We start from the raw sequence: 18,473 nt of genomic DNA, 5'->3' as shown, positions 1-18,473 counted from the left end.
TCTCGCGTAACGTGTAATAATTACGCATCGCGTGACGCCGCGCGTCACTCCATCTCGTCGGCCAACGTGTCATTGCGCCCATCGCGCGAACTCCATTGACTACAATACAAAACTGTCCGCTCATAACGCTGCATCTGAAAGCGGCATAAGATCTCTTTCTTGAATACAGTTTTTGGACATCGGACATGCGTAAGCTTTTCTATGGAGAAGAAAATGCTTCAAGTCTATAGAATTCAAAATACAGTTGCAATCGTTTTAATATTTCAAAGGGTGAAATGGACAGGAATAAATGGCACATCATTTTTTGACAATTTCTTGTAGTTGTTGGACATTATTAGGTTATGTTAAGCTTTTTCTCTGTAGTGACTGCCAAAGGAGAGGAAATGACTTGACATCCATCCAAAATATTGGGGGGATTGCTCAAATTTTTTTGTGAGATTAAAGAGAGCACCAGGTAGGATTCGTCAATTGTCAAGTATCTCGAACGATACAATAATTGTATCCATCCAAAAGGATGTGGAACTTACTGAGTCAACAACAGTATACAGTATACAGTAAGAATGAGCAAAAATAAATAACCTGGAACTGTGACTCTCCTGGTGTGTGTATGTGTGTGTGTGCGTGTGTGCGTGCGTGCGTGTAAATGTGTGCGTGTGTATGTGTCCATCACTCTGTCAGATAATTAGAATTGACTGGATTTAGCTGTCGATCAGGTAGGTAAGTTGACTGGATTTAGCTGTCGTTCAGTGTCAAACTTGATAAGACAAGTGGTTAGTTGGCCTGATTGGTACATGCTGCCCAAGCATGGAATGTCCACAGTTTTATTTTTAGTATTTTTGTATGAGTAATTTAAATGTACATATCCAGACATTATTACTATACCAATATATAATGCCTAGTCGCAGTAAGTGTAGAGACTTGCTAATGAAGGTTGTTGACAAATGTTTGCGGTTTTGGTACATTAAGTCAATGTTTTTCAACCTTTTTGAGCCAAGGCACGTTTCTTTAATTAAAAAAAATCCTGCAGCACACCACCAGCTGAAAATGTGGAGATAAAAGCTTATATGAACAATACAAGTGTTATATTGTTAGTATAAGCGTTTTTTTTTGTTTTGTTTTTTTACATTGAAGATTGATGTTAAATTATAACATCTTGAATAGGAATCAAATAAAACCAAAAAAAAAAAAACAGTCATTTTTTAATCTTTTATATTTACTTACTCATCGTGAAGCCTGGACCTGTGGATAAACATAGAGCTGATATCCTGGCAGGAATCAATGAAAGACATACACAAAGCTCTTCCTCCACAGCTCTCAGTCCTTTTTCGTCTTTAGTTTTTACAGCAGTCAAGCTTTAAAAGCTCACATCACACAGATTTGTGAAAAATGGGAGCAATGTCAAAATAGCTTTGTTGACCAGCATGGGGAACTCCTTGGCAGCTGCCAACCAAAAACTCTCCAAAGGTAGATCAGCAAAGCTTAGCTTGTGACCATTATCTTGTCTCAGTCCTGTTAGTTCCTCCTGCTCCTATAAAGACATGTCCTTTTCAACAGCTGACTTGAATGGTTCCCTGGTGCTTTGTGGAGGATGAAGAGAAATAAAATTTCATCTTCACCTCAAGAGTTTTCTGCTGTTTAACTGTTATCTCACACAGTGGAGCAGTATTTAAAATCTTGCCATTTATTGGTGAGTGGGAACATTTCAAGGTTGCAACTTTCCACATGCTCCTGCCAGAGTTGCATTGCACCTTTGAATGAAATCCATTTATTTGATCTTGTTTTACTTGCAAGCAGTATTTCATTTCAGCTTCACATTTGTGTGTCAGTTCATTCAGACCACTCACCTCTGACAAGTAGCTTTGCTTTCAGACCCCTCATTTCTCAGAAGCACTTTAAGTTCCTCTCGCAACTCACACACACAAACCAGCACCTTGCCGGACGACGATTTGACCTTCCTATGAAATAGCTAGAATTTATGTTTCTCTCCCATTTCCTCACACAAAACCTCAAATATGTGACTTTTCGCAGGTTGTGACTTCACAAAATTTACCATGCGTTCAACATCATCCAACACAGAAAAGATGTCTGCTGGTTAAGTCTTATCCATCACTTTCACCAGGTCCTCCTGCTGTCCACAATGTTACCATCACCGTCACCTGTCGCTGCATTGATGCGTCACTAATTAGCTTGTTTCCAACACAAGGCAATAAGCTACCTGCTGCAGCTGCTGTCACTTAGGCAATAAGCTACCTGCTGCAGCTGCTGTCACTTACTGGTTTGAAAGAGTACTACATGATTACTCTGCCAGGTGCGAGAACGCACATGCACACAAATTGGATAATATCCCACTGCAATGCTCGTTTGGGCTAGGAAGGGATCTGACCGCTGCCAAGATGGTGAAATACGGCAACACAGCGTAAGATCGACTATGGAGCCATGTGTTGCAAATAATAGACGTACAACAACCCTGCTTTTCATTCATGTATTATTAATTCTTAAATTATCATATGCAATAATCATATATATATATATATATATATATATATATATATATATATATATATATATATATGTATGTATATGTATGTATATATGTATATATGTATATATACAGTATATATATATATATATATATATATATATATATATATATATATATATATATATATATATATATATATATGTACGCCCCAATATAGCCGCAGTAACCATAAACAATCCTTTTTTTTATTTTATTTCCTTTCTCCTATTATTTAACATTACATTATCCTTATTAACATTATTGTTTATTCATTAAATAACTAATATTACTTAGTTTGTTGAGAATTTGTTCTCCGGACTGGTTATCTTCACCAAGACTCCGGTGAAAGAGTACGCAAGTCATCACGTTAAACTTCACATTTATTTTGGCTCATGTATGGTGTATCATGTAATATCTGTTGAATAACAAATCAACAACAATCTTAAAGTCAGTAAACTAACATATAAACACTTAATCTATGAATTTACTGTATTTTTAGCCGACATTAGCAGATTAGCAACAACTAACAACAACTACTAACTAAAAAGTGCAAGCTCGACACAAACGAACACATAAACAGATTAAACACTCATCGCTTACTAAACATAGGCAGTAGCGTGTGCTATCAACATAAATAATAAACTATAAATATGAGCTTACGTTGTCATTCACTACGTCACCGTAACGAGCCGAATGACCCGCAGAGAACATAAAACAGGAAACAGAAATGCAACGCGACCCGACAAATTAAAAGCATACATTTCAAAAAAAGATTAAAAAACGTCACAAACTCTAACGCTTGAAGAATTCTTAACATAGTTATTAACTAATAATACTTCGTTATTTGATTAATACAGTACTGTATAATGTACTTTTTTGCTTTTTTCAATTTTTGTACATTTTTGCACATTTTTTAAATGATTTTTTATTTTGAAATATATTTTTATTTTTCCTGGAAAAAAACGAGAAGTACTGAGACTTGGTTTTCCGTCAGGCCTGGTGCGATAGCTTGCTGAAATTGTCACAGTCCACCATTTCAGCCACCTCACTTCCAGCTTCACCACACCCGCTCAGCCCTCCTTCTAATCAGCCTCGAACACCAACACCTGCAACCATTTACCCGCTCAGTATAAAGCCCGGTCACTTCCCTCCACAACCCGCCAGATCGTCTCTATGCGCTACGCCGAGCTTTCCAGCAATTCCTCCTGCCAGCCTGCCTGTTGTCCGACCCTGTTCGCCCTTGACCTCCCGATTGCCTGCCGAATTGACTGGATCCTTGGTATTTCGACCTTGCCTGCCTCTGACCACCCGCTAGCCTGCCGTCTTTACCTGTATGCCCGAGCCCCCCTCCCGTCTCGCTCCCTTTGCCCGACTCCCAGCCAAACCCCAGCTCTCCCGACTCCAGAACCCCCCAGACGTCTGTGCCACGCTCCCGTCAGCTCCCACGACTACCCGCACCTTCTGTTCAATAAACACTCTGCCATTGCCCTTACCAGTGCGTACGTGCTCTTGGGTCCTCCCTCGTCCCGCCGTAACAGTACGATCTGGCCAGTCCAAATGGACCCAGCGCGCCGATCCCTCATCCAGCCGTCATCCGCTCCCGATCATTCGCCCAATTTTCTGCCTCATGACCGGCCCGAGCCCCAAATTGGCGTCCCGGAACGCTACGAAGGTGATCCCGAAACTTGCGAGGCGTTCCTAACGAATTGTTCACTTTTGTTCGCCCTGCAGCCCCGAACATTTGCCTCCGAGCGCGCTAAAGTAGCGTTCGTCATCAACCACCTTACGGGCCGAGCCCGCTTGTGGGGAACGGCGGAATGGAGGAGACGGTCACCCGCGTGTGCCTCCTTCCAGGCGCTCGAGGAGGAGATTTTAAAAGTCTTTGGACTCAGCTACGCCAGTGCGGAATTGGGCCGGGGCCTGCTCGAGTTGCGTCAAGGCGACGGAACGGTGGCGGATTACGCCATTGACTTCCGGACGCGAGCCAGTCAGAATAGGTGGAACGGTCCCGCACTCGTAGACGCCTTCCTTCATGGACTGTCCAGCCGTCTTAAGGACGAATTAGTTTCTCATGAACTCCCCGTCACCTTGGACGGGGTGATTAACCTGGCGACGCGGATAGATATCCGCTTGCAGCATCGGCTACGCGAACTGCAACGGGAAGAGACGCACCAGAGGGCTTCTCCGCCGGCCAGAGTGAGCTCCCATCTGGCGACGTCAGCTCCTCCCGGTGGCGGGAGTGCGCCAACGCAGCCAGCTCGCGCGCCCCTGACTCCTGAAGAGCGGCAACGCCGCCGCTCCGCCCGCCTCTGCCTTTATTGTGGGGAACCAGGACACTTTATTTCCGCATGCCCAGTGAAAAGACCAATCCCGGTCCCGAGTAGCGTAAAAATGGGTCAAGTGACTCTTTCCCTGTCCCGTGACAGAGCCCTCTTACAAGCCCAACTCCTGCTGTCTGATGGCCCCCACACTGTAGGCACCCTGGTGGACTCTGGGGCTGACGCTAACGTCATTAGCCGGCAGCTAATGATTCAACTCGGTCTCAAGAGCTTCCCTCTGCCCAAACCCTCACCTGCCCATGCCTTGGACGGGCGCCCCCTGGGGGTGATAACTCACCAAACCGCACCTCTCTCTATGCGCCTGTCAGGCAACCATGAGGAAAAAATACAATTTTGCATCCTAGATCATCCGCAGATACCGCTAATTTTGGGGCTGCCTTGGCTTTGTCGCCACAACCCTCACATCAATTGGGAGAAGGGAGTCATTTTGGCTTGGGGCTCATCATGCCATCTCTCCTGCCTCAAGCGCGCATCTGTTCCTGATCCCCTCGCCGCTCCGCCTGCGCATGCCGATATCGCTGGTGTGCCGCCTGAGTATCACGACCTTAGCCAAGTCTTCAGCAAAGCGCGTGCAACCTCCCTGCCTCCCCACCGCCCTTATGATTGTGCAATTGACCTATTGCCCGGGACAACGCCTCCAAGGGGTCGCCTATACTCTCTGTCGGGTCCAGAACGGCAGGCCATGGAGAGGTATGTCAACGAGTCGCTAGCGGCGGGCATCATACGTCCTTCCTCTTCTCCGGCGGGGGCAGGGTTTTTCTTTTCCGAGAAGAAGGACAAGACTCTCCGCCCTTGTATCGATTATCGGGGCCTGAACGATATCACGATTAAGAATAGATATCCTCTTCCACTAATGACCTCAGGGTTTGAGCTACTGCAGGGGGCTGCCTACTTCACAAAGCTCGACCTACGCAATGCCTACCATCTCGTGCGGATTAGGGAAGGCGATGAATGGAAGACTGCCTTCAATACCCCGCTCGGACACTATGAGTACCTAGTCATGCCCTTTGGACTCACCAATGCCCCAGCGGTCTTCCAGGCACTACTCAACGATGTCCTGCGGGACATGCTCGACAGATTTGTATTCGTTTACCTGGATGACATTCTCATCTTCTCCAAGACGCAGGGTGAGCATGTTCTCCACGTTCGCGCAGTTCTGCAACGCCTGCTGGAAAACTCTCTGTTTGTCAAAGCGGAAAAGTGTGAGTTTCATGCCTCATCAGTGTCCTTCTTGGGCTACATAATCGCTAAGGATAGCATCAGTATGGATCCCGCAAAAGTCTCGGCTGTTACTTCCTGGCCAACGCCCGAAACCAGAAAACAACTGCAGCGCTTTCTTGGCTTTGCTAACTTTTACAGGCGATTTATCAGGAATTACAGCGCCACGGCAGCTCCTCTTAAGGCTCTCACCAGCCCCAAAACCCCTTTCCGGTGGAACCCAGGTGCCGAAAGGGCCTTCCAGGAACTCAAGCACCGCTTCACATCGGCCCCAATCCTTCAAATGCCAGATCCTGGTCAACAATTCATGGTCGAGGTTGATGCATCGGAGACTGGGGTTGGGGCCGTTCTCTCCCAGCGGTCACGGAAGGATGGGAAACTCCACCCCTGCGCATTCTTTTCTCAGCGCCTCTCTCCCGCAGAGAGAAATTATGACATAGGAAACCGCGAACTACTTGCCGTAAAATCCGCCCTGGAGGAATGGCGGCACTGGCTGGAGGGAACGAAGATCCCCTTTGTGGTGTGGACAGATCACAAAAACCTCGAGTATATCCGTCAGGCTAAGAGGCTGAACTCCCGCCAAGCTCGTTGGGCATTGTTCTTCACCAGGTTCAACTTCAACCTCTCCTACCGCCCAGGATCCCAGAATATCAAGCCGGACGCCCTCTCCAGGCAGTTTGAACTTGAGGACAGTTCATGCCGGGACCCCGAGACTATCCTTCCCCCGTCATGTGTCATTGGCTTGCTCACCTGGGAGATCGAGGAGAAGGTGAAGTCAGCTGCCAAGGGGCAGACTAAACCAAGCCAATGTCCCAGTAACCGTCTGCCTGTCCCCGACTATCTTCGTTCCGAAGTTCTACAGTGGGCTCACTCTTCGAAATTGACTTGCCATCCCGGCATTCAACGGACCTTGACTGTCCTCAGGCGACGGTTCTGGTGGCCCTCTATGGAGAGGGACGTGCGTGAATTTATCCAGGCCTGTCCCATTTGTAGTCAGAATAAATCGTCACATCAGGCTCCTTCCGGGCTGCTGCGCCCCCTTCCTGTTCCGCATCGCCCTTGGTCTCATGTTTCACTTGACTTCGTGACCGGTCTACCTCCATCAAACGGTAACACAGCCATCCTGTCCATAGTTGACAGATTCAGCAAAATGGCTCACTTTGTTCCCCTCCCGAAGCTTCCCTCCGCAAAGGAAACGGCACAACTCCTGATTGACCATGTTTTCCGCCTACATGGGCTTCCCCTTGATGTGGTGTCAGACAGGGGTCCTCAGTTCAGGGCGGCTTTTTGGAAGGAGTTTTGCCGGCTCATTGGCGCTACGGCCAGCCTGTCCTCCGGGTTCCATCCGCAGACCAACGGCCAAACGGAGAGAGTAAATCAGGAGATGGAAACTGCCCTCCGCTGTCTGGCATCCCGAGACCCTGCCTCCTGGTCGGCCCAGCTCCAGTGGGCAGAGTATGCCCACAACACGCTGACCAGCTCCGCCACAGGAATTTCCCCCTTCGAATGCGTTCACGGCTACCAACCTCCGTTGTTTCCGGCTCTAGACGACGACGCCACCTGTCCGTCTGCCCTTGCCTTTGCTCGGCGGTGCCGCCGGACATGGGCCCGAGCCCGCTCGGCCTTGCTGCAGGCCAGTAAACGCTACACTCGGACGGCCAATAGGCGGCGTACTTCGGCCCCAACGTACCAGGTGGGTCAGAAGGTCTGGTTGTCCACTAAGGATTTGCCCCTTCGAGTGGAATCCAACAAACTCGCTCCCCGTTTCATTGGTCCCTTCCCCATCCAGAAGGTACTGAACCCGTCAGCTGTGCGTCTTGCCCTACCTCGCTCGATGCGTGTTCACCCAAGTTTCCATGTCTCCCGAATCAAGCCTGCAATAGATAGCCCCCTGGTTCCCGCGCTTCCGCCTCCTCCGCCTCCTCGGTTCGTTGATGGGGGCCCGGTGTACACAGTCCGGCGGCTGCTCCGCTCCCGTCGCCGCGGCAGGGGCCTCCAGTACCTAGTGGACTGGGAGGGGTATGGCCCGGAAGAGCGGTCTTGGATCCCAGCCCGCCAGGTTGTGGATGCCTCCTTGGTCTCTGACTTTCACCGCCTTCATCCTGATCAGCCATCTGGACCGTCTGGGCGTCGTGGCGCGCCCCGGCGTGTTGCCCGCCCCCCCGCCCATGGGGTTTCCCCGGCCGTTGGCCTTTCCCTCCCGCCCAGTGGTGGCCTTGGGACGTCGGGAGCCGTCCCTTGATGGGGGGGTTCTGTCACAGTCCACCATTTCAGCCACCTCACTTCCAGCTTCACCACACCCGCTCAGCCCTCCTTCTAATCAGCCTCGAACACCAACACCTGCAACCATTTACCCGCTCAGTATAAAGTCACTTCCCTCCACAACCCGCCAGATCGTCTCTATGCGCTACGCCGAGCTTTCCAGCAATTCCTCCTGCCAGCCTGCCTGTTGTCCGACCCTGTTCGCCCTTGACCTCCCGATTGCCTGCCGAATTGACTGGATCCTTGGTATTTCGACCTTGCCTGCCTCTGACCACCCGCTAGCCTGCCGTCTTTACCTGTATGCCCGAGCCCCCCTCCCGTCTCGCTCCCTTTGCCCGACTCCCAGCCAAACCCCAGCTCTCCCGACTCCAGAACCCCCCAGACGTCTGTGCCACGCTCCCGTCAGCTCCCACGACTACCCGCACCTTCTGTTCAATAAACACTCTGCCATTGCCCTTACCAGTGTGTACGTGCTCTTGGGTCCTCCCTCGTCCCGCCGTAACAGAAATATAAAGAGGCTCTTAGGTTAGCAAAAACAAATTACTTTTCCAAAATGATTAGTCTTAATAAAAAACAACCCAAAATATTTATTTGATTCGGTAGCACAGCTAACGCAACAGGAGCAGATTCATCATAGTTCCTTCCATTCAGCACACTATTTCATGCAATTCTTTACTCAGCGGATTCAGCTAGAAAGGGACGAAATAAAAAAGGCTGCGCCACTTACCCCCTCGGCTGTGATTGTTGATGCTAGTTTGGACAATCAGATTCATGAAAGTCTGGTTACCCTCTCCCAGTTTGATTTAGTATCCCTGGAGTGTCTTACTCACCTGGTCAATGCAGCAAAGCTGACGTCCTGCATGCTCGACCCGCTTCCAGGCAAACTCATTAAAGACTTATTCCTGATCTTGAATATTATCAATCTGTCACTCTCCTCTGGCATTGTACCTGAAGCTTTTAAGACGGCCGTCATTCATCCATTACTTAAGAAACCTCACCTAGATCCTGAAAATCTCTCTAACTACAGACCAGTGTCACATCTTTCGTTTATTGCCAAAATTCTTGAGAAAGTTGGAGCACAACATCTTAGCGATTTCATGATAGATAACAATAGATTTGAACTCCTTCAGTCAGGTTTTAGGGCCAACCACTCAACTGAGACAGCCCTTGTAAAAGTGACGAATGATCTTCTCTTAGCTATGGATTCCATCAACATTATTATTGCTTGACCTTAGTGCCGCATTTGACACTATTGATCATCATATTCTTATAGAACGTCTTAAATCATGCGTTGGTATCTCGGTATCAGCACTTTCTTGGTTCAAATCTTACATCCTGGGAAGGACGCATAGTGTCTCTTATGGCAATGCGATCTCTGAATCTTTCTCTGTCTCATGTGGTGTCCCGCAGGGGTCAGTACTTGGTCCCTTACTGTTCAACAGCTACATGATTCCTCTTGACGATATTATAAGTAAACATGCTATTAGTTCTCATTGCTGTGCTGATGATACCCAACTGTACATGCCTTTAGAAATAACAGATCCGTGCATGTGCAGTAAACTGGAGGCCTGCCTTGCCGAGATTAAACAATGGATGTCTTCCAATTTTCTGCTTCTTAACCCAAATAAAATAGAGATGTTAATTATTGGCCCTGCTCATCATCAGCACTTGATTAAGAATACCACGTTGAACCTGGATAACTGTACTATTTCCCAAAGTAGTTTTGCAAAAATCTCAGCGTGATATTTGACTCAACTCTCTCTTTTCGGACACATATTAATAACATGACAAGAACGGCATTTTTTCACCTTCGCAATTTGCATTTGTTACGTCGCACCTAGACTATTGTAACGTTTTGTCCTGCGTCAAAAGCCTGCAGTCTGTACAGAATGCAGCAGCGAGACTATTGATAAAGACGAGAAAGTTTGATCATATTACTCCAATTCTAGCTGACCTGCATTGGCTTCCAATACACGTGAGATATGATTTTAAGGTGTTGTTAATTACTTTTAAAATTTTACACGGTTTAGCTCCTTCCTATCTGGTCGATTTAGCATCACCATATGTTCCATCCCGACAACTTCGATCACAAAATGCCGGTTTGCTATCGACCCCACGGGCTAAAAAGAAGTCTGCGGGATCAAGGGCATTTTCCATTTGCGCGCCAGTACTATGGAATGCCCTATCTATGGAAGTTTGCGCAGCCACCTCAGTAGAAATCTTTAAATCCCGACTAAAAACACGTTTATACTCAAAAGCATTTAGTTAATTGGGCATGTCTGCAGCTTTCTTCTTTTTTTCTTTTTTCCTGCCCCCTTCTTCTGCCTCGGTGAGGGGGCTACCTAGATGGTGAAGGTTGAGTTGACCGCCTCCATTTGGCCCTGTGCTGGTCGACCATCGCGGGTTAAGAGATCGACCGTCTGCGGTCCACTTGGTTGGACTGTGGGAAGGTTCCTGCCCAATGGCTTTGCCTGCTGTCAAGTCATCATTGCACTATATAGGATCAATATGTTTTCTGTAATCTATATTGTTTACCTCTACTTGTCTGAAATGTGTATCTATTTGTCTGTATTTGGTACATGCAGCATCCACTTCAACCTGTGGGCCTGGAAGGGGGGCTCCTCCCACCTGTGGTCCCTTCTGGAGGTTTCTGATTTTCGCCTAATTGGGGTTTTTGAGTTTTTCCTTCCCCTTCTGGGAGCTTTGACAGGGGATGCTGTTGTGTACCTTACACTGAAAAGATGTCTCTGTACGACTTCTTTTTTCGAAAGAAGTCTCGACATGACCTCTTTTAATCTGTGAAGCCCTTTGAGACTTCGGTGATTTAGGGCTATACAAATAAAATTTGATTGATTGATCGATGGTTCATCTTCAACAAGTGCTAAAAGAGGCAGGTAGATACTTACAAGGAAGAAGGAGATCTCTGTGCAGGGTTCTTAATGGTTTGTCTTTTCCCTCGGGTTTTATACACGTCGGGTTCCCATCTATCTGCAAGTTTATGCCTGCCTCTCAACCGCACATTCCTCACGAATACTCAGTCACCATCCTTTAACTCGGACGGAGTGACACGACCGTCGAACCAGACCTTGTTCCAATCCATTACTTTTTGAGAGTTCTAACTGACCAGGTTGTACCCTTCTTCCAAGTGAGACCTTAGCTTTTGAACATACCGTGAATGCAAATTGCACTTGTCATCGTCCAGCCGCAGTCCAAAAGCTAAGTCCACAGGGAGTCTGGGTTGAGGGCCGAACATGAGTTCGTAGTGTGAGAATCCTTTCACATCATTCTTTGTGCAATTGTATGCATGCACTAGTGGTTTTACAAAGTCTTTCCAATGGTGTTTCTTTTGTTCACTTAGTGGTCCCAGCATGTTCAACAGCGTTCTATTGAACCGCTCGATAGGGTTGCCCCTCGGATGGTACGGAGTCGTTCGTATCTTGCGGATGCCAGTCATTTCACAAAGCTCTCTGATTATCTTGGATTCGAAGTCTGTACTTTGGTCCCCTTGAAGCCTCTCTGGAATGCCGTAATGGACAAGGAAGATCTGTCATCACAAGCATGTCGTCCACCAAACGGTTCTTTGGGGTTCAGGAAAGTATCAGGGTTTAATCTTTGGTTTATGTTTTTTCTGTGATGGAGGGTAACCAGCAGTGAGGTCGTGGAGTGGTTTTACAATGGCTAAATACCCATGGACAAACCTGCGATAATATCCAGCAAATCCAAGAAAACATCTGCGTTCTTTCATATTCTGGGGGACTGGCCATGAGGTGAGGGTCTTGATTTTGTCGGGGTCTGTTTCTATCCCGTTTTGAGAAACCACATGTCCCAGATATTTTGAAGGAGGTTTGACGGAGTCCAAACTCCTTCAGCCAGTTTAGTACTCTCATCAATCGCTCTTCATGCTCCTCAAGAGTGGGTGCAAAAATGATGAGGTCATCAATGAAGACCAGAATCATACATTTCTCCTTGAGTCTTTGTAATGTGCTCGGAGCGTTTGTCACTCCTTGTGGCATTCTGTTGAACCAGTCAAATCCTAGCGGGCAAACAAATGCAGTTTCTTTCTTTATCTTCGTCTTCCATCTCAATCTGGTATTAGCCCGACTTTAGATCAAGCACCGAGAAACATTTAGATCCGGATAAGGCAGCGAAAGTGTCCTCTAATTTTGGAAGTGGGTAAGCATCTTATGCATATCTTAAGCATTTTATGGTCTGCAGATTGAGTTTCCGGTAGTCTTGCACAAGCGAACCTTTCCATTCTTTTTGCGCACAACAACAATTGGAGATGCAAATGGTGATTCTGACTCGCGGATGACTCCAGATTCCAACAGCTCTTGGAGGTGTTTCCCGACAGCATCTACATCCTGGGCCTGGATTAACCTGGGTCTTTGTTTGGGTGCTTGGATCAGACAACTTTATTTGATGTTTCACTTTGTCTTTGTCAAAATTCAAGTCATGTTTGGCAAAGACTTGGAATGCTGTTCAGCTGGTGTATGATGCAGTCTTTCCAAGGAGGTGGAAGTGGAGAATCTCCAAAGTCATATTTCAGGAGGGGTGGTGTATCTGCAGATTGGGCTGGATGGATGCTTTGTTCCTTAGAGAATACACTATGTACAGGGCTCACTGCCGCAACCACTATTCTTGCCGGGATGGTGATGGCACGGTTGGACTCATTAGTAATGATCACTGGCAGACGGCATGGCTGGCGGGCACGCAGGTCAGCGAGGCAGGATTTCACAATGAGACCACCAGTTAGAGGGCAGGAAACAGGGTGCTCAATCACAACTGCCTTTTCACCTTGCAGCACACGTGTGCTCAGACACCCCTCAAGGACAGTAGTTTGACCAGCTAGAATTGTGAATGAATGGTTTAGCTGCAGGGTGTCATACTGATTATCCAAGCTGTGCCTGTATCGATGGTGCAGAACCTTGATGACAGCTTGGTGGCCGGTGGCAGAAGACTGAAGGACATGATCAGTGTGAGTGTTGTACAGTTCATTATAGGCAGAATCAAGGGTGTTGGTGCCAACCAGTATCAAAGGCTGCGATTGTCCCATGTCAGGGGCCACAAGAGCCAAGGTGTCAATTGAGATTGCAGAGCCGAGAAAATCAGGTGGAAATGTGACTTGCAGCTCTATGTATCCCAGGTAAGGTATGGATTGTCCATTGGCCCCTTCTATTTCCAAAAGGTTGTGTAATGGTTTTATTTCATGGTCTGAAAGGTAAGTATTGTAGAATAAGTGTTGCACTGTTATGACTTGAGAACCAGTGTCAAGGAGGCAGTTGAAGAGGTTCCCCTTCAGAATGATTTGTCCAGTGCTCCCACAAGACCTCTTGGGAGGACTTGCATTTTGTGGTGGTATTTGGGACTGGTATTGGCAGCAGCTCCTGAACGTCTCTTCACAGAAGCTGTGTCTAGTTTAAATGTTTGCTGTTTCTGTCTAAGTTATTTTTTCTTCTGCTCAACAAGGCGGGGATTGGCTATGTTGGTGCAGGAGGAAGAAATGTGGCCATCTTCACCACAGTGAAAGCAGTACCATGGTTTTGGCTTAGCTGGAGATTTAGGTGAACAGTGACTGGTCTGGGGTAATGCTGACTTAGGCTGTAATGAGGTCTTCGGTGCTGGGCTTTTCTGTGCTGACAGGAAGGCAGCCATCTGGCGCTGAAGCTGTTGCATCTGTCTTTTCAGTTCTTTAAGGTCATCACTGGAACTGGATGAATGGCCACAGGAAAAGGTTCTTTGCGACTGGATGTTGACCTTTTGTTTTGACGAACTGGAATGGATGTGTTTTTTCATCAGCGTGTCTTTGGCCTGTTGTCTGTCTTCCTCTGTGCATAATAGTAGCAGAAGTTCTGAGAAGGATGGTGGATTTCCTTTACGCTGCTCGATATGTAACTTTGTTATTAGAGCATTGTCCCAACATCCACGTAGAAATTGCCTAAGGAGATGTTTATTTGTGTCAGCATATGTCATTCCCCCTTGCTTCACCACGGTATTGAGCATACACCGAAGCTGTTTGCAGGTAGCTGGATGGTTGCTCACCAGCATTCTGTAACACATTCAAGTACTGGGCATACAACTCTTCCCCATCCTGTATGGTGTGGAAAGCTGAATCCAGTACATTTAACAGGACAGCAGGTGGAGTCTCAGGGCCCAGACCTTTAATAAAATCAGCAGCAAGGGTTAGCAGGCTCTCAATGACCTGTCTGGTAACATGTAAAGCAGAAAGGCTTGGATCTGCCAGCAGTATTCAATTTGTAACCTCCAGGTTTCATAGTCTGCTTTGTTCCCTTGCTTTGGAATACAGCCTGAAAACGAGCGGAGCTGCAGTGAAACAGGAACACTCAAGTTAGCATTTCGGACCACATGTTCAACAACAACCCTTTGCACCTCTGGGGGATTGAGGTCATGCTGCGAAAGGGAAGGTCTTTGGGTGGAACCATTTCTTGTGACTTCAGTTCAGTAACCACGTTGTGGTCGTGCCCCCTGCTGGCCAGTAGACAACAGGCGAGGGGGTTGTTGAGAGGTTTTAGCAGAAAACTGGAAATTCCGGCCCAGGCACTGGTCGTGCTGCATTCAGATCCACTTTCTCCTCATCCTCCTCCTCTCCACTCTTATATTCATCTTTATCACCATTATCATCAGGAGCGCTCTGTACCTTTAAATGTTGGTGGATTTGCTTCATCACTGTTTTAAGCACGTCCTCAAAACGTGTACCACTGCGGTCGGTGAGTTCTCTGAAAGTGCTCATGAAATCCGGGGATGGGTTATCAGCTCTCGCTGTAGCAACATACTCGGTGGCAAGAGAGGTGACATGGACCACACTGTCAGCGGCAGAACGTGAAGTGTATTTGTATGGTAGAAGCAGTTTTATACCAAAAACGCATTTGCTTCTTCAAACTCAACGATCGGGATTTTAAAGAGAGTGCTTTTTGGATCAGAAACAGTCATCACTGTTTTCAACGCACCATACATACGCAGCAAATCAAGGATTTCTTCATCTGCACTAGTGTTAGTTACCCCAGAAATCAGAACAGAATGTGATACAGTATGTTTAAACCAGACTGTAAAACAAAATCCATAATTGGTTTTCCAGTAAACAAAAGGATCAGATTCAAAATAATTCACACCACAGGGCTCTTGGCTAGCTCTCCATGTGTAACGGTCGTTTGGGCCAGGAAGGGATCCGGCCGCTGCCAAGATGGTGGGATACGGCAACACAGAGTAGGAATGACTATGGAGCCATGTGGTGCACCTGACCATATCTCGCAACCCACTGGTGTGCCAAAGAACACTGGTTGAAAAACAATGCATTAAGTGGTGTGAATCTTTTTTTAAACTGCATCTTAGACTGTCCTTTTGGTTTGAATGTCCTTCCTCGAAGCACAGATGATGGAGGCCCATCTCAGCCGTGACAAAGCCATCAAGTCATGCATTATGCACACATCCGAGGTGCTGGGGCAACTGCGGGAGGCAAGAGCGAAGGACACAGCAGACATGGCTCTCATCAAACAACTCAGGAAGGAGCAGACCAAAGTACTTCTTTTCTCTTACAGAATCACTCATCCATGGTTTCCGCCGAGGAGAAGCTAATCCATATTTGTTTTCTACAGCTAAAGCTCATGCAGTCCGAGCTGAATGTTGAGGAAGTTGTCAACGATAGAAGTCTGAAGGTATAAATTTAAGTCATCCACAACTGTAATGCAACAAAGTGCTGTGCGATATTACAATGTACAGTGCACCATAGCATTGAGTGATCGATTGATGTGACCAACTCTGGAATAGGTCAGAAAATTAAAATTGAGATATTAATGTTCTTCCGGTATCCAAGTCTTTTGGTAGTAAGTTTATTCCAGAATATTGTTATCTCAACATGAAGTTGTCAACTTCATTTCCTTGAAATAACATAATATATGCAGGTGTCTAAAAAATACACAAAATTATAACAGTATGAGTGTTGCCTGATTGTAATCGCTACTTTTGCGAACAATGCTTTTAAAGTTTCGGCACACATTTTTTTTTTTTGTCATTTCAAACTTTACAGAAGAGAACAATCTACATGTTCAGACATGTACTGTACAATCATATTTTCTTAATGTCAAGAAAAGACAAAAAAAAAAAAAAAACTAGAGCTGCAAGCAGCTATAACAGGCCTTTGCAGACCTGTGCATGTTGGAGTAAGAACAGTTCGATGTATGAACACGTTTGGGTATGAATATGTTTGTGCATATGCAGGTGAACAGTACAAGGGAATGTTTCAGAGAAGGTCAAAGTTTCATTAGCATGTGTTTACAATGGGTGCAATAATTTTTTTAAAAAGTAGATCCAAGCAGAAGAAGTTGACGTCATCAAGTTGATTTTTGTGTGCTTGGTCATCGATGTAATCAAGTTGATTTTCATTAGCATTTGTTCAACTGGTGCAACTAAGTAAATGGAATAGCAAAAACGATTATTATATTATTTCCTGCCACAAAGAGATTGTAGCACTACAATGGAATGTAGACTTTAATCACATGTATGAATTTTAATCATGCTGTAAAGTTTCATATTTTTTAAAGCTTGTTCACCTGTGTTAAAAAGGTTTTTGTCACTTTGGGCGAAGGAAATATTGATTTCATATTTTGAAGCCCCGTCTCCATCATATATTTAAACAGATTCTGATCATTTTTGGAACAGTTGTGCCGCTGAGTCTGGTAATGGTCCATGCCAAAGTGAAAGTTGATTGGGTCAACCGTTTAAGAGAGAGCAGCAGCAGTTTAAGACTATCAAATGGCCATAAATGCATATGGCACTGATTAAGTGTTAGGGTTAGGTGTTTAAGTGTTAGGGTCCTACATATGCGTAAATATTTTGGTAGCTGTAGATCAAACCAACTCGGTTTGGCTGCAATCCTTCCAGTATAATGACATTTTTTGCTTCCACTAGGTGGCGCTCGCAGTACGACAAATATTATATAAACAGTATTCTGGCCAATTTTCAGTTAATTTGCTCAAATAGGATTAGCACAGTACAAAAATTGAGTTATTAAGGTTTTTGTCACTTGCGGCGAATGAAATTTGAAACACTTATTTTGAAGCCCCGCCCCCATCATACAGTATATGCTAGCCGATCTTCACAAAATTTTGCCCAGTTGTTGCCCCTATGTCAGGTAATGGAGCATATCAAATGTGAAGTTGATCGGGTCAAGGGTTTCGGTACCGAAAAATTTACAAAAACGGGCCAAATGGCACGTTCAAACGTTGATAACTTTGGTTCTGTACATCCTAGCATATGGCGCTCTATAACGTTTTTGTAGGTCCTGACGTCCTACATATGCCTAAAAAATGTCGTAGCTCTAGATCAAACGGGCTGGCTGCAGTCTTAGTATCATCTGGGTTCAATTACTTTCATGTATTGTACAGAGCCCGTAAGAGTAAGTGAACTGAAAATTTGTCCGAATAGCATCGAGACTTGGAGAACAAGGGTTTTTAAATTTTACGACTTTGTGATAAAGGGGGTGGTCTGTATGCCGCCTCAAAGTAGGAGTTTGCCCAAATCAGCAAAACTTGCTGTAAATGAGCCCAGATGATCCTTAAAACGGTAGCCAATTCCGACCCGTTTGACCTAAAGCTACGAAACTTATATGCATATTTAGGACCTCAAGACCTACAAAAACATCATAGAGCGCCATATGTTAGGATGTACAGAACCAGAGTTATCAATTGTTGAATGTAGCATTTGGCCCGATTTTGTACATTTTTCGGTACCAAAACCCTTGACCCGATCAACTTCAAATTTGAGGTGCTCCATTACCTGACAGAGTGGCACCATTGGGCAAAATTTCATCAAGGTCGGCTAACCTATAAGATGGGGGCGGGGCTTCAAAATACTTGAATCATATTTCCTATGCCACCAGTGTTAAAAAGCTTAATATTTCAGTTTTTGCACTGTGCTAATCCTGTTTGAGCAATTTAATGGTACCAATAGCGACACCTGGTGCCTGACAAAAGAGATAGTTTTTACACTTTCATGTTCTCTGCTTTGCTGCTTTCAGCAAATTCACAGAAAATTAGTCAGGAGAATATTGAGACAAAGCGAACATTATGAATCTCAAGTTTCATTACTTCAAATTTGGGCCTGGCCTTTACATCGCCTCA

The 18,473-nt window shown here is 45.9% G+C and overlaps 1 protein-coding gene across 6 annotated transcripts in view; it reads left to right on the top strand.

Annotated features, from left to right (window-relative positions):
* mix23 (mitochondrial matrix import factor 23) overlaps window positions 1–18,473 on the top strand; it is a 48,805-nt gene that overhangs the window by 26,845 nt on the left and 3,487 nt on the right. For all 6 annotated transcript variants that reach the window (XM_088402333.1, XM_088402339.1, XM_088402337.1 and 3 more), the window contains 2 exons: window positions 15,727–15,873; window positions 15,951–16,010. In XM_088402333.1, coding sequence (XP_088258459.1) covers window positions 15,727–15,873; window positions 15,951–16,010 — 207 coding nt within the window. The remainder of the gene's footprint in view (window positions 1–15,726; window positions 15,874–15,950; window positions 16,011–18,473) is intronic.

Source organism: Hippichthys cyanospilos, chromosome 19, assembly GCF_059441005.1.
Source record: "Hippichthys cyanospilos isolate Australia breed blue-spotted pipefish chromosome 19, RoL_Hcya_1.0, whole genome shotgun sequence".
In the NCBI taxonomy this organism is placed as follows: domain Eukaryota; kingdom Metazoa; phylum Chordata; class Actinopteri; order Syngnathiformes; family Syngnathidae; genus Hippichthys; species Hippichthys cyanospilos.
The sequence above is the reverse complement of the archived record's forward strand: the minus strand, read 5'-3'. Positions and strand labels throughout refer to the sequence as shown.